At 39.3% G+C, this 17,035-nt stretch overlaps 1 protein-coding gene and 1 non-coding gene across 2 annotated transcripts in view; both read left to right on the top strand.

The window, feature by feature from the left end:
* The first annotated feature begins 2,348 nt into the window (after positions 1 to 2,348).
* On the top strand, positions 2,349 to 2,420 carry trnah-gug (transfer RNA histidine(anticodon GUG)). Its single transcript has one exon. It is a non-coding gene; the product is annotated as a tRNA-His (tRNA).
* A 1,892-nt stretch (positions 2,421 to 4,312) lies between these two features.
* The window catches only part of LOC104950916 (early nodulin-75-like), a 29,575-nt gene continuing 16,852 nt past the window's right edge, over positions 4,313 to 17,035 (top strand). The window contains exons 1-2 of the mRNA XM_010777516.1: positions 4,313 to 4,336; positions 4,568 to 4,681. Coding sequence (XP_010775818.1) covers positions 4,313 to 4,336; positions 4,568 to 4,681 — 138 coding nt within the window. The remainder of the gene's footprint in view (positions 4,337 to 4,567; positions 4,682 to 17,035) is intronic.

The raw sequence follows: 17,035 nt of genomic DNA, 5'->3' as shown, positions 1-17,035 counted from the left end.
ACTCAAAAAGCGCTTGTGCATAAACATGAAAAGCTGCAAATACAAAATGGCCCTCAAATAAAAAAATTTCTGCCAAGAAACCTCAAACCGCTAAACAGGCGACAGCACTAACACACACAAAAAAAGCTGTAGATCCACACAGCTGCGCGATCCGGAGTGCCTGTTGGACGTATTTGCACGAGGGCTGTGCTTTGGCACATTGCTGTCTTTTATTATTAAGCATAGGATACAGGTTATGCCTTATGGAGGACGGCATGGAGGATAGGGACATGACATAAGTAACAAAGTACAATAAATAAGAAATAAATTAAATAAAGGGATACAACAAATACAAGAATTAAATAAATATGCAAAAAAACTGAAATAAATGTGGAAATAAATATAGGGAATAGAAAAACAGAAGGAACATTTTAAATAAATAATGTATCACAATAATACATTAGTATTATTATAATTATACATCTTTGAATGTATTTTCTACATTTAGTTTTCACTAACATAAATATATTTATACTTTTTGTATGTGTTTCACACAAACGTTGTTGTTGTTGGTAAGCCTTGTGGATTACAACAACATTTATAAGCAACATGTACTTTCAATTGTTTTGAAAGGTCCAACAACTGCACATGTCTTTAACAATATCTTTGAGTTGCTAAAATATTTTATTTAACTTCCTCTGACCAGTCCCATTTTTATTTGGAAGCTTTGTGCCAAGTGTTACATAGTGCAAGGAGAAACACAGTGACTCGTCTTCTCTCTTCAATAAATATTTTAAAAGCTTACAGCACCGGGAATGTCCGGCGTATTCATGTTCTTTATAAACCTTAAAGCCCCGTGAGACAAAAGTACAATTTGTGATATTGGGCTAATTAAATACACTTTGATTTAATTGTATTGTTGTATTTTGCGCAAGTAAGTACATAAGTACACTTCACTCCAGAGCCCTCAAGAGCCTGATATAAATGTTTATTGGTGTAAAAAATGGTGTTGCTATTAAAGGTTTTGCTACTACCTAAAACTCAGCACAAGGAGTGTAAAGGATGGGATTTCTAACAGGTTTGAGATTTTTGATTTTGAAGCTCTTCTCCACTATAGCAGTGACATCACGCACAAATGTAACAAGCAGCACTAGTCTAGGATAAATCAACATGACAACTGCATGGCTGGGATTGAACCCCCACCTTCTGACTCAAAGACAACAGCTCTTCCTCACAGCCACAGCCAAATGATGGGATGTTCAGAAATAACAAATACATTGCCGGAGTGTCCCAATCGAGATAACCGTTTTGTTGTTTGAATGGAGGTTCTTTTTAATGGGAAAAAAACCTGAAGTTTGGTAAAGTTGGATACCGAGGCTTAATTCCATTGTTTCTCAAGGACATATTAAAGAAACCTTATCTAGATGCCCTGGTAGCCTTGTGTTTTATGAACATATGTAAAAAATTGGACTGTCACTTCCTGTGATGAGTTTCAACAAATGTTTTTACAATATCTCCTCTGATAATTCCTCTCCTCCTCATGTCAAAGTGTACAATATAGTTATAATGTCAACAGACATGTACAAGGTAAAAATACCATTGGACAGATTATAAAGCTTGAAGGTAGAAGCTTTTAATGTAAGATAACGTTAGAATGTAAGGTAACAGTAAGAGATTAATGCAATATGTGTGTGTGACTTAAGGGTGTAAATGAATATCTTCCAACCTGAGGGTCAGTGGTTCAACTCCCAGCATGCTCTATTGGTTTGTTATTTTACCTCACTGAGCTGCCAGGGAAGAACTCATGCAAGTTCTTTCAAAATAATAGCTCTCGCAAACTCTCGTAAAAACGTTTGTAATTGTGTTGTAAAAAACGGAAAATGGTAGAAAGATATTTAGGCTTAATTTCAGTTTTTTCGAAAGGACATATTCAGGTAAGCAAGTCCCATAATCCTAATATACGAGCCGAGCCTAGCCAGTAAAATGTTGATGAAATACATCTGGGTGTATTTGGCACAAGGAGTAAATGGATACCTACCAATGTGGGGGTCAGTGGTTCAAATTCCCAACATGTGAGAGGCAAAACGGCAAACTCCATTGCATATCTTATGGAAATAAAGAGGCTGTGGTAATTGAAGTCAACCAAATATAAAATAAAACTGAAGTTAGGTAAAGTTAGAAAAATAATGAGGCTTCATTTCAGTTTTTTCTATGATCATTACCTTTATAAAAATAATATATTTCGATTTAAAATGGACTTCTATGTGAATTGTACTCTGTTGACATGAGGCCTACTCATTGAGCCTACTGCCGCACCACGATATTGATTGCGTTTTTGCCAATCCCCTACTATCAGCCCGTCGTAGCTCGCCGTGATCGTATAGTGGTTAGTACTCTGCGTTGTGGCCGCAGCAACCCCGGTTCGAATCCGGGTCACGGCATTGCGGTAACAATGTCACGGCAGATGGGTTGACTTTTAAAAGATACAATGTGAATGTAATAAAGCAATGTCTATAAGCAATTGTATTATGACACATTTTCAGTTTTTATCTTTCCATGACATTTCTCAATATTGTTATTTCCCCTTTGGCAAAGATTTTAATATAAAATTACTTTAATGTGTTCAATGCAGGCTCAGGGATGGACCCAACTCATCTATATAAATCTACAGATTAGTATGTTAAGGGGGGCAAGAAAATCAGCGACTGGACTGTATGGTGGTGACATACCTGCAGGTGAAGAGACAATTAATGTATTTTAAATTTTTTGGAGGAAATATGCTTTGGTTTCACTACAGTCCACAGAATTGGATACAAAGGCAAGAAAGGTAGTAAGGCTGAAAGTTCATTACCCTGCTAATATGGAGGTACAATGTGAAGGGTCCTGCACTTTTGAGAGAGAAAGAGATTAAAAACTGGTTTGGGGCACATGGAATATAAATAACACCATGGAGGAATAAGGTGATTCATAAGTGTAAATCAGACTCTAAATAAAGATGGTAAGGCTGACCCTGAAAATATAACTATCACCAAGAGGTCGAATCACATCTTTGGAAGGATTGTATCTACATTGCATTAGACAGGTCCACATTTTCCCATGGTGCCACTCAAATAGTCCTTAATCAATAAACATACATATATATATTGGCTTATAACTCATCAACCACCAATGTAATATCAGTTAGCAACTTAATGTAATTCCGGTCAACTATGCCAAAGATTGTATGCCTAGATTACATTTACCTGGATGATAGGATCAACGGTAGTGTTCCCAGCGCCATATAGACTGAGATTCTATCTATATGGCGCTGAGTGTTCCAAATGTTTATATTAAGGACTTTGACAGCAACAAGTACTAGGAAAGTAACCTTAACACGTTTTAGTGTGTGCGCTGGCAGGCCAATGTTTGTTCCCAAAGTCTAAGTTTTTGACAGTGTAGCCAACACAAATAAACACACTAGAGTGAGTTTAATGTCAATCTCTTTTAACCCTGCAATAGCCAGCCAACTCCAGCAGAGGGCAGTGATGGGGGTGCAGAGGGGAAACAGAGTCTGCATTTCTTTAGTAGAAAAAGAGTTTAGAGAGAAAGCAGGTGGGTAATTTCAGCTGGTGGACAGAGAAAGTTTCAGCAGAGTTTATGCTTGTTACTGTATGGCTGATATTTCCTGACAACAAACGTCCAACAAGGGTGGAGAAGATTTGAGCTGGAGTATTGTTTTCCTTTCTCATTTACATTGTTGTGTGTTCAAAAAAAGAGACTGCTTGTTTGGAGATCCACTTCAACAGGATGACTATTTCACCAGAATAACACTTCATCCATTCATCCCTCCCATCTACAGAAAGGCTGATCAAAACCACACACTATCTAAACAAAACCACACTACCGGGGCAGATGAACATTTACTGTTTCATTTTGTGTTTCCAGAGCTTCAAATTGTTTGTTTGGTTAATTTCTCTTCAACTTGAGTCAGTGGAAGGACACTGGGACTCAATCATTTGTCTGTTCACTGTTAAATAAACTATACTATCCTACTCAAGTAAAGAACAAGTCTCTCAAAATTGTATTTCAATATCGTATTTGAGTAAATCTACTTAGTTACTGCACAGTGCACACCACTGCGACTGACCAATGTTTAACTTGTGAAACTGAAGCCTCTTGCTGTGTTATTATTCCCACCATGTGTCTGCAGTATGGTCTGCAGTCACGACGAACTGTAGCCTATCGGAATTTCGGCTCCACTCGTTACCTCTGAAGGCAGCCTCTCAGCCATTGCTATGATTGGCGGACGGACCTGCCACTCATCACTTGTCCCGCCCCGCAGCATTAGCGCGGCATGGCAACGGCGAAGGGGGAGCAGGTACCTACGGTTAGGGGCTCCAGTCTAACCGGACCACAGAGAGTGCAGCAGCAGCCGCAGAAGCAGCACTATTTCCCGCCTCACTGACTGGAGAACAGCGCTGATAAGAGGATGCTCCACCGCCACCGCCGCTCCGCTCCCTCGCTCACCAGGTGTTGGACTAAACAGGGACGTCGTTAACAGCAGCAGATCTTGTATGCATGTGCTGTGTCTCCCTGGTCCCGTACACAGACGATCGAGAAGATGCTGAGCCGACTAATGAGCAGCAGCATCAGGAGTCTGGACCGGGAATGCAACTGCACTGTGAGGCTGCTGGACGACTCGGAGTACACCTGCACGATCCAGGTCAGTGGGGGCCAACATTTGCTCTTTTTTCAAATCACCTTGTGGAGGACGTGCTATTGACACGTAAACTGGGCGGTGATCAGGTGAACATGATTCCCCTCCAAGCTCATCTTTCCCATTTCTTAGTCTGCTGCAAAGGATGTGTCATCATACCTTAACTCCATTCACCGTCACAGAACATGTATTTGATTGATGATATGTGTGTATGGCCAGACGTGTGGTGTGTCTGTCATCAATGGGCTGCAGGCGTTGCTTTCGTCACAGCCCATACCTGTGTGGACAGCATGATGTCCATTGCGTAGCAAAATCAAGGAGGTTCAATTTGCACTATTTTGAAATCCAACAGAAGACACACAAAACACAGAATCTCTCTTTAAGCTTTTGTCATCAGCAGCTTGCATGCATTGATTTGAATGCATTATGAAACAAATCTGTATAATCTGATCAGGAACGATTTCAGTGGATGGATCAGAGAGGATTTATGGCTGCATGAGGCGGCAGGAGGATGAGAGGCTGTTGTTCTATAACCTCTAGTCTATAGGTTTAATGTTGTTTAGATTCTAATTAGTCTAACAGAGGCTGGGCAATGGACACATCTTAATTTGTTTTAACAAAGCAGATATTATTTCCCCTGATGTTCATTTGCCCTTCAGGCTGACCCTGGGTTTTAAAACCATGGAGAATTCGATTGCTATGCTTTTTGGACCCCAGCACGAAGCCAATGGGAATAATGATCTGAAAACCTCTGTTACTTAGTGATCAAGTAAAGGCATGGAAAGCTTCTTTTCATGAAGATGTGAGCCAGTTGCAAAGGCCAATGCTGTGGGCTCCTCATTTTTTAGGATTCCTTGTTTTCACTTTGTGGTTATTTGTTCGAGCTGTAACAGCAGTCCATCAATAGTTTTTATTTATTGTTGATACAGACGTAACGAGGCATTGCTTCTACTTTGCAGTGACTCCTGAGACTGTAGTTTTTAGTGCTGTACTAAGGAAGAACAAAAGGGGAATTTCTGTTTACTTGGTGTAGATTATTTATTTTGTCTTTCATGTACTTTGGTAGTAACGCTTGAATCTGCACATTGGATTAGGCAGTCAGTCAATCAGTCTCTTACCCAATGTGTCACTTGCAGACTTGTTTGAATCATTTCTCTTTATTTCTTGTGCTTCTTGAGTCTTAAAAATCAATGTATTGACACAAATGAAGGTGAGGCATGACTGGAGTCAGTAAACAGTTTATAAGCGAGAGCAGAGGAGTAGGAGCAAGTGATTAACGTCTGTGACTTCCTTTGTAAATCTTGTGTGTGTGCGTCTTTCAAAGTCTTTGGCGCAGCTGCATCATTGAGGAGTCTGTGTGCATCACCTTACCTGGTCCTTTGAGTTGCTGGAGCTGCGTTTGAAGGGATTCCATTACTGCTGAATTAGAGATGACAACACACAAAGACCATCCCCACCTGTTCATTTCTTAGATCTGACAGCAAAGGCAAAGCAAGCCGTTTCAACTTCTAACAGCCTAAAGTGGCAGTGCTCGAGGGACACGTACAAAATGGTGATTTTATGCCGGTCTCTGGTCCCTGCTTGTCCTCATCTGTTACTAAATAATACCTGTTGCCAACTGGTTGTGCTAGCGACTGGCCCTGCACCGCTTGGGGTAAACTTTGTGTCAATACATTTTTGAGAGAAAAATCGAAATCTTTTGGTTTTAATTTTAATATTCTACTAAATAATTACTTATGTATTCTTCTGATGGCAGGGCGAGACATGTTTTTTTTCATGAGTGGTGTTTACCAAAGTAAAGCCCGCACTGGTTCCTAATTGACTTTTAGAAGCCCTTTCACCCAGTCGTTATTCAAAGTGTTTTGACTGTCTGTGCTGATCCCACCCTTTTAGCAACTAAAAGCACACAGCAGGGACTGAATGCTTAATTTCTAGTTCAGCTTCTTTTGAGATGGATAAGCCCACATGCTGTATTTCATTATTTCCCATGATGGATATATATGCCATTATTTCACACCATAGGGGTCTTGATGATGCACATTTGGTCTAAATGAAAACATAAATAGGATCATGGGCTTAATCAATTGTGTATTGTTAACAACAACAACAACGTCACCATTTCTTTCTGGCATTATGATGTGAGAGCAAACATTTAGGGAGTAGTATTAATTAGGTTTTACACAAATCGTCTGCCAGGCTAAATAAGCTCAGTTGAACAGTAATTCTTCATTTGCATGATAAAGGACATCATAGTGACCTTACCGGAGCATGACTACAGTGTTGGCTCGCTGAAAAATGGGAGCGGATGTCAGCTGTCCTTCCCTGCACACCTTGGAGATATGGCCTAGAATGGAGGTCCCTCGTGGGGAAACAACAGTGACACTCTCCATTTAGCTCAATTAGCCTACAAGTTGCGCTGCTATTGTTAATCTAAAGTCCTATCATAGTGGAATAATGGTTGATATGACCTTCATAATGGAAAAAGCTGTGAACGCAGCGTGGAGTGGCAGAAAATAAAAAATGTGAAGACTAGTCTGGATGTTTTAACATGTACAAAAGGGCCCCAGACTAATGCCTTTGCCCATTAGACTGTCAGGCTTCTCTGCCACCCTCCTCAAATTCCAACACCACTTATGTATCACACCCATATTGTGTGCCTGTCCTCCACTCCTCCTGATGACATTGTTACTGATAACATCATGACCCTGGAAGCATAGGATAGACTCATGTTTATTGATTTCTCTTGTCCTTTCACCACCATTCATTCCTTCAGGATATTCACCAGGCTTCTCACGGTCGCAATACTTGGATTGGTGGGGGAAACGTTGGAAGGGGCTGCAATTATAGCGCTCAATTATACCTATAGAAGCTTTAGAGAAGTCACCAGCAAAGAAATATAAGCTCAGGAGAGACAGGATCAGAAGCGTTACTGTGTTTAGCCACGTGGTGTTAGCGGTGATCACCAGCACAAAGGCCCATGAATAATAATGATTTATACAATTATTTAAACCAGGATTTTAAAGATACAATGGATGGAGATGCTAGGCGTGGCAACAATCAGAGTTGTGATATGGAAAAGCCTTCCTTGATTAAAATCAGACTTAATACGGGCTGCTATTTTTTCTTCTTCATCATCATAATCATCCATGTTGCCAACTCCTATATCTCGTTTTTGGCCAGCACGGTGGAAAGGATGAAGCTTTCATAAAGGTGATGAAATGTTTTGACATCAAATCCCATTAAAAGACAAAACCAGCATTTAATTGAGCCTACAAACAGCTATAGTCTGTGTTGGCAAAGCCTGATATATTTTATCTGTGTGCATAGAACGCCGTTATGGTCTAAAACCCGGAAGAGAGTGCTGGTGTATCTCCAGGAGGGATTAGTTGGAGGAGATCAGGCTATAGCGATAATGAGAGTTTTACAGAATTGTGTGATTATTGTATAGTTCTGTGGGGTTTACTGCATTTATGCCCCTCAACTCTTTAAATGAATTACCATCTTGCTATCTTTTGTTCTGGACACTTTTTTACAGTGTAGGTTAGTCCAATCCCCATAGAGCACTGTAATGAAAGAAACGCACAAATACAGGGATCATTTAGATGTATCTTTTGTTTGGTTTGTTATACCCTGGATGGCTTTGAATTATCATAGAGATTGATTAAACAGCAACGATCTGCCATTGTTAATCAGCAGCATCGCTTGAGACAACACAGAAGAGCAGAATAAACACTCCAAGGTCCCAGATAGTTAGTTTTAATGAGTTTATTATAGTCAAATGCAAGCTATGACATTCAGAATCAACATCCATAGCATGAACTTTACAATCATACACTTGATACCTTTTTTTATTGAGTAAACATAAACACTGTTTACCATCAGGGTAAACATCAGAGGCAGACACAGTGGGGCATTTGCTCTAAATTAATATTCCTACCATGAACCATTGTATGTGTATCAGAGATTGAAAGTAAGATGAATGATGGGAAATCATTGATCCAGAGAGACATAGCTCATCACTGAGTGGTTCAGTCACCTGGCACCAACTCAGATCCTGCAGAGTCCACTAATGAAATGAAGGCCAGTCTTTTGAAGCCAAATGCACGACTTGGAAGGAGCTCGTCTGGTATTGTGTTGTGAATGCATTATTGAAATATATTGCTCTTGTCTCCTAAGTGGTCTCTGCACTCATATTGTTTTCTTCTCTGCCTGCACTGCTCAAATTGGAATAGAGGATGTACCTCATTGTGTGTTGATACATGTTTGGGTCTGCTCAGCTGTTGCCTTTCGCTTCCTAACTAAAATAATGATACTGGGCATTGTACCACTAAATTAGACATAGGTTTCCAAACTAGACCTCGGCCAAATAACAACAAGCAAAGGCTTTTTATATAAGAACCATGAATGTCTGTACAATGTCACGGCAATCCATCCAAATGTTGCTGATATATTTAAGTTTAGACCACAGTGGCTGACCGGCATTGCAATCCATAGTGAAGTGCGATGATAGGGCTAATCTTGACTATTGCTTTTTTGCATTTTCTGGGAAAAGTAAAACATTCAGGCTCTTCTTACGAGCATTTGTTAATATTTATGGCATTTATTACATTATATTCTAACCGTGAACGTCAAACGAATAAATAATCAAAAGCTCACTCATTATGACACCTTAAGGAAATTTACTGACAGCCAAAGTTTTCAGATTGGAACAAATTAGACTTTCGGATACATTGGATGTTGCATGCATGAATCATCTCACTTCACTTAGAAACTGCTGTCAAATTGCCTTTGATCGCGATTCTCAGCCTCAGCTCCTGTGGATCTGCTCAGCAGCTGCTAACAGAAACCGCTTGAGTTGGGAACCTCCTAGATAGAGGCTAAAGGAGCTTAATGTGAAATATGATAAAGTTTTCGGTCTGTATTTTTAGACATGTTGATAGTAACTTCATTGTTGAGTCCCCTGGCAGCCTCCCTCACACCACAGCTAGGAAATGCCTCGCGTAGCACCTTGAACTGAAGTGCTAAAAACGACTATGCATGCTCAGTCAGCCTTTCCACAATAAAGGTTTATCATTCAGTATTCAGCAGAAAGTTATTCAATGGACAAATCTACGTTTCGCATGACATCCAAATGTTCAGTCTGTGGCTCACAAGCATGGGACTGTCACAGCTTTCCGCCCATAATAATCCACAGGCTGGGATTTCTTTTTAAACCTATGGTTTAATGTAGAATAAAAGTAGGATGTGCTTAAAACAGAGCTCCTGCTTATCAACCACGCTACCAACTACGTGCCAACAAACTATGAGAGGCATGTCTTCCTGATGTGAAGGCGCCCGGCTAAATTATGTTAATCCATAACGTGGAGAAATGGTGAGATCAACCCTCAAGACTTAAGCACGCTCTCAGATTAGGGCATTAGCCATGACAGTAATATCTACCTCTCCAGTGACGTCAGCGCCTCAACTCAGAATTGATTGATTTAGTCAGCACATGCACTCCCATAACATTCAAACCTAAAGACTTTTCTCTCTTGTGAAAGGTTCATAAGAAACACAGTCATGAGCAATCAGTGAGGATTAATTGTATTCTCTTTCAATTCCAATTCCATTAAATTAGTGCAGCTTTATCCTTTCATCAGTTTTAAATGACTATTTCACAGCTAATAAAAACGGATTTTCTTATTTTAATAATAACTTTGAAACCTGAATTCTTCATTTAAGGGCATGACCCATAAGAATATTCATTTTCTTTGCAAAAGCGTTCATTTTAAGAGTTGATACACCTAGACCCGGTAGTTTATTGTATGTTTAATACCTTATGAATTGTCTGTCTTGGCATTTAAATCTACTACACTGGTGTTAACAGGAAGCATAGATGTGGCTTGCCCTTAAAGTGGTTAGAAGCATATCTAAAATGTGTATGAGTTTGCTATAACAATGACAATCTATCGGTGAATAAATTGCTATGTTGGCTTAACTATATTTTAGAGCTGTGCAATTAATCGTATTTTAATAACGATTACGAAAAAACTACGTAATCTAAATAAAACGATTATGTTTTTTTATTATTATTTTTTATTTATTTTTTTATTTTATTATTATTTATTTTATTGGTTTTTCAGTTGAATTATACTTAAAGTCAGGGTAATCAACTGTTAAAAACATACTGTTCACATTTATTTTTTCAATAATAAATGGATGTTTTCAAAGTAATGGATAATCATTTTTAATAATCGTGATATCAATTATTGACAAAAATAATCGTAATTATGATTTTTGCCACAATCAAGCAGCCCTACTATATCTATACATGTTTATCTGCATTGGGATTGAAAGTCAGGTGACAATGGAGGTTATTAAGCCTCCGAGACACTGAGGACATGTCTTCATGTTCTGTCAAAGGCTTTAATTCAGGAACCATGCCAGCCAGCGAGGACGACTGAGATTGTAAGGTGAAACGAGCGTGAGGTTCCTGGGTTGTTGGCTCTCTAAATGTGTGTCTGACGAGAGTGAATATTTAATGTTGGTTGTCTCGGATGCACATGTTTCTGGAGGTGTTTGATGAGGTCAGCCCGTGAGATGCAGAAGTAGCAGTGAGAGGAGAACCAGCCAGTACACTTGGAACATTTGGTTGCTCCATACTTGCGTCACTGCATTTGCTGTCTAGCACCACTGAAAGATCTACAATGTTTAGTCAACGCTCATCCATACCCTCTGTCTCCGTCTTTCTCCCATGTTCCATGTCTTTAATGCTAGCTCTCTTCTTGTGCTGTTTCTCCTGTCTGGCCCTTCAATTCCACACAATTCCCCCCTTTGCTTTTCAATTGAATTTCTCCCCTCCTTCTCTCTCTTTGACTCTTCCCTCTCTCTCAGTAGCACTGCCGCTGAACAGAATAATGAGCTTACCCTGACTCAACCTGACACCGGTACACAACACAGCAAAGACATGCTATAGGTCACACAGCGATAGGCATGCTTGGGACATTTCACCCAAGTAATATCAGATTATAATATTGATATATGCTGTCTCACTGAAACTTGGTTGAGACATGAAGAATATGTCGGCATAAATGAGGCCACTCCACCCAGCCATATCAATACTCATATTGCCCGAGGTACAGGCCGAGCAGGTGGAGTTGCAGCCATCTTTGACTCAAATGTACTTATCAATACTAAACCAAAATTAAATTATACCTCGTTTGAAAGTGTTGTTTTTATTCTTACGCATCTGACCTGGAAAACTTTGCAGCCAATCTTATTTGTTACAGTGTACCGTGCACCAGGTCCTTATTCAGAATTCTTATCAGAATTCTCTGAGTTTTTATCAACGTTGGTACTTAAAACAGATAAAGTAATTATCGTAGGTGACTTTAATATTCATGTTGACGATGATAAAAATAGCCTTACTGTTGCATTTAACTCTGTATTAGATTCTGTTGGTTTCCGTCAGAGTGTAAATAAACCAACCCATTGCTATAATCACACTCTCGACCTTGTTCTGACTTATGGTATTGAAATTGAGCAACTATTAGTCGAACCGCATAATCCTGCTTTATCCGACCATTTCTTAGTAACTTTTGAAGTACTGTTACTAGGGCTGCTCGATTATGGCAAAAATCATAATCTCGATTATTTGGGTCAATAATTGATATCACGATTATTAAAAACGATTATCCCATTTACTTTGAAAAACAGTGCAATTTATTTAAAAAAAAAAAAGTAAACAGCATGTTTTTAACAGTTGATTACCCTGAACTTTAAGTATAATTCAACTGAAAAACCAATACAATTTTTTTTTATTAAAAAACATTAGTAATAATAATAAAAAAAAAATCGTTTTATTTCGATTGCGTTTTTTTCGTAATCGTTGCAAGCCATAATCGGAAATGCGATTAAAATATGATTAATTGAGCAGCCCTATATCAGAGCATATAAATCTATTTAGTGTTGGCAGTCACAGAAGACGAGTCTGTCTGCAGCAGGCTGACACACCAGGGTGCTAAAGTTCAAACTAACTCATAAGGAAAGGAAGAAAGTGATTGCAGAGGAGTAGGCCAAGAGCACATCAAGTCAAGCTGAGCTTCATCAGTTTAATTAAAATGGTAACTAACAATCAGTGCTGCAGATTTTCTGCACTGCGTGTGAATATAAATCCCCTGTATGGTTGGTTTTAATTTGAAGCTGAAGCATAATTAAGTAATTTTCCTGTCATATTTGGGAGACATCAAGGAGATTGTGGTATTATGTGGGGAGCTGAGCCTCAGCCAGACTGCAACCAGACAAACTAAATCTAAATCTGCATGTAGGGGAACAGTTGGATATCTGGATTATGTGATTCAGCTACCATGGGGGTGGGGGAGCTCAAACTGAAAATGGTTTGATAATGGATGTTCCTTCGTTTTGTAATTCTGTCTGGCTTTTGTAATTTCTTAATTGCTTCATTCTGTCACTACTCCATCCACAGCATTTGGCACGGCTGCAGTACGGTGTAAGGGTACACCATGTCTCCAGAGCGCTGCAGTGAGGCTTTTTAAGATGAGCAGAATGGATATTGGGTATTCTCAACACTGGTTTATATCAGACTGGCAGAGGAAGCCTTCTCACCCCAGGACTGGGTTTCTAGCAGGGGAATCTTTTAGAGATAAGAAAATGGTTTCCTGTTCTCACTGGAGTCTGCTCCTCATCCTCTTCTCTTTTCTTTTATGTCAAACTTGAAAGGGAGACAAGGCTTATTTGGGGAAGGCAGGAAGCTGGCTTTGCAGTTGAGGACGTCGCCAGAGAGGAAGAGTTCACAGCGGTGATTCAGTGCAGCCTGATGTCTGCTGCACTGAACTTGGAAATCATGCTGCTGTGATTTTTCACTCAGACATAGGCCTCATGCGTTATTCATGTTCCTCTGGATCCACCGGTTGATATTTAATCACTATATTAACAATGCTTTCAGCAAGGTGCTCGTAATTAGTAGTGTGTACAGTATTTCTTCTCTTGTGGGTTTGCTGGCATCTGTGTGATGCATCAGTATTTAAAAAAAGCTCGCCAGCATATCTGCTTTGTGTGAATTCATGCATAAATGAACGATGGCAGCAAAAATAATATTGCTGGTGTCATGGGTACACTAACTGCCTTTTGTTGGGTGCCTTGTCAAGAAAAGGCAGAAAGCTTTAATTACACATGGATGCTGACGTCCTGTAGGACTGCCTGCTGGATCGGCACATTACAGACAGGTGTGTGTGTGTGTGTGTGTGTGAGCCTGCAGGTGCTCTAGGAAGGATGTTTTTCATTGTTGGAAATGGAGATATTTCCCCATAAAGTAGTCTCTAATGACTCTAGGACTTTCATAAGGGGTAACACACTGTGTCTGCTAATTGCTCTGCAGCAGAGAGTACAAATGCAAATGATCTGATGCAGAGATGAGATCATGCAGTTTGAAATAGAGTTTAAAGTGGGACACCTAAAGACTTCAGTCCTGGTTGATTGAAAACTTAATTGAGCTTAGACTTTAGCAGTCTGGAGTCTTGTTGTTTGATTTTAAGACTACCATTTTTGTTGTGTGTACACAGTGGCAAAAAACTGTAATGGGGCAAGTATATAAACATATACTACTAATAATAATACTTCAGGCCAGAATGACTTAACATACATTTATCCACACTAAAATATTTGAGCCACTGTAAAGAGAAAATGAAGGTTATGATTCTATAATGTTTTTGTGATGTGAGCCCATAAACACATACAGTACTTGTTGACTGACCCAGAAACAGCAATTACGTAATGCAGTTGTCTTGTCGCTTTTATGTATTCTTTAAGACGGTGTATTTTCATGTATACACACTGTTCATTCACACCGTAGACTCACCATATACTAATGTACAGTGCCTCTGTGTGTGGTGTGTGTGTGTGTGTGTGTGTGTGTGTGTGTGTGTGTGTGTGTGTGTTGTGTGTGTGTGTGTGTGTGTGTGTGTGTGTGTGTGTCTCGTGTCGTGTGTGTGTGTGTGTGTGTGTGTGTGTGTGTGTGTGTGTGTGTGTGTGTGTGTGTGTGTGTGTGTGTGTGTGTGTGTGTGTGTGTGTGTGTGTGTGTGTGTGTGTGTGTGTGTGTGTGTGTGTGTGTGTGTGTGTGTGTGTGTGTGTGTGTGTGTGTGTGTGTGTGTGTATTTTGTAGTTGTCTTGCTTGTCGTCTCTTGGGAGTGTGCCGCTCTCTCCTCTGTAATGTGGGATGTAGCCCTTCCTGCTGCATTCACAGAACCAAGGTCATGTGCAAAACTATTATTGAGAAATTCAGCTCTGCAGGTGTATACAACTTGTGTTTATTGTCAAACACTCTAATCCTGAGTTCCTTTGACAGTGCCTAATCAGAGGATTGGTAAACTTATCACATTAACTGCACTTGTATATTCTCAGCTGTGGCTCTGTTGCTCTGAGAGACATTTAAATAATTAAATTTTAGATAATGTTCTATAGATAATTCTAAATTACATTGTTTTTCATTTTCAATGGGTTACTGTTTCAGGTTTTTACTGCAACATTTTTAGTTTGAGATCACAACATCTACAGTAAGAAAGAGAGAGAGAGTTGGTGATACACCCCCCCTTCCCCTAACACATAAATCACTGCAGTGGATAGTAGTCAGAAAGTCCACAGATCACAAACACACACACTTACTGTACACACACTGCTTCCATGTTTCTAAAACTCATATTCAGCAGTTTTTTTGTTTTCTGTTTAATATAAAAAACGGATATTTATTTGGATGTATTCTCTTGTATGAACTTAAGTCTGTATTTGGTGCAGTGTTTCACTTACAATGGAAACACACATCTGGACTGCTCACTAGTCTCCATCTATAATAAGTCAACGCTGCCCATACTCCTGCTTTTACTTTTGTGTAAAAGTTAGAGGCTACACTCCCTTCCCACCATCCCTGCACATTAATATAAAAGCATTTCATTTGCACTTAACACTGAAAGGCTTTGATTGTAAAAACTGCAAGTGCAGATTTAGCCATAAATGCTACATAAGCCATTATTTGGTTAAAACGTGATAAACATCTTTTAGACAGGTCAAAGGGTCGGTGAAAGCCCTATTTTGCTGAGTACTAAGGGGTTTAATAGATAGATGGATTCATTAGGCTTTGTGCAGCCTTTGACTGGTGGAGAAAAACATCCCCTTATTTAGTTATCATTGCCACAAAATGAAAACTCATCATGCCTTTCTGTATTTCGAAATATGAAATGATGTTAAACAGACCCGGGTTTCCTGTAGCTCCGAATGCTACCTCATCTGTAAAGAGATAAGTTGAGCGTGAATGTCAGTGGTAAAGAAGGTTTTTCCTGTGAAAATATTGATATATTTAAATTGATTTAAAACAAACGTCTCCAGTCCTTCAGATGGCTAGGATCATTTTTTATTTAAGAGTTTAACTGGGAAAAGAGCAAAACTGCAGTTTGCATTGATAAAAAGATTGAATCTAGGCTTATTAATTTTTCATAGGGCTTCAGAAGGAAGCTACTGTTAAAATGAAGCTTTTCTTTTTAATTGGTTGGTCCCATTTGTCTACTAAAGGAGTGCACTAGATTTCTGCATTATAAAACTCTTCCTAATATTATTGTATTCTTGTTTAACTGTAGACTTATAGGGTTGATCTTATAAGAAAGGTTTTGATAGGTTTAGTCTCACCTTCTTTGTGATACTCTGTTCTATTTCGGTGCTTAAGATATTTAACTTTTTTTCCATACCTCTGTAAATGTCTCTAGAAACTTTAGGAAAGTAATTCAACTTCTAACATACGGACATATGTAACCCTTTGACAGTTTTGGAAATACACTCGTGGAGATTTGAGTAGAAGAATACGACCAATTTGCAAGTTAACATATACCCATATTACCAGGATATGACTCGAATCGGCTAGCCTGGCTTTATCCAAAGGTAACACAATCCACCTTACAGCCCATTAAATACAAATAAAATTTGTGGTTCGTGTAAAGCCGGCGGAAACTGTCCAGGTAAAGCCTGATTAAACCCCAGGATATTTTTTTTAATTGACCAATTTCTGAAATGCCAGCTGTCAATCACTTGGAGGGGGCTTCACAATGCATGATACATCCCTGTTAATGATTTGGCTCTGTCACAATGGAATGGGTTTCTGGCAGGTCATACATTTTGTTCAGCTGTCTTGCAGTTTGAGCCCCTGCATGTTCCGTTTAGCCACACGTCATGCTGTGAAAAGATCAGTTATAAAATGTAGCAAGCCTCTCCTAAGTACAATATAATTGGAGTATTTTACATACTAAAGTCTTGATACTGCTTTGAGCTGAACCTCCCTGCAGAACAGACGGACTATATTGTCTGCATCTGCTTTCATGG

Source organism: Notothenia coriiceps, unplaced genomic scaffold, assembly GCF_000735185.1.
Source record: "Notothenia coriiceps isolate Sejong01 unplaced genomic scaffold, NC01 NC01_scaffold00018249, whole genome shotgun sequence".
Lineage (NCBI taxonomy): Eukaryota > Metazoa > Chordata > Actinopteri > Perciformes > Nototheniidae > Notothenia > Notothenia coriiceps.
This window is presented reverse-complemented; position numbering and strand designations above follow the sequence as displayed.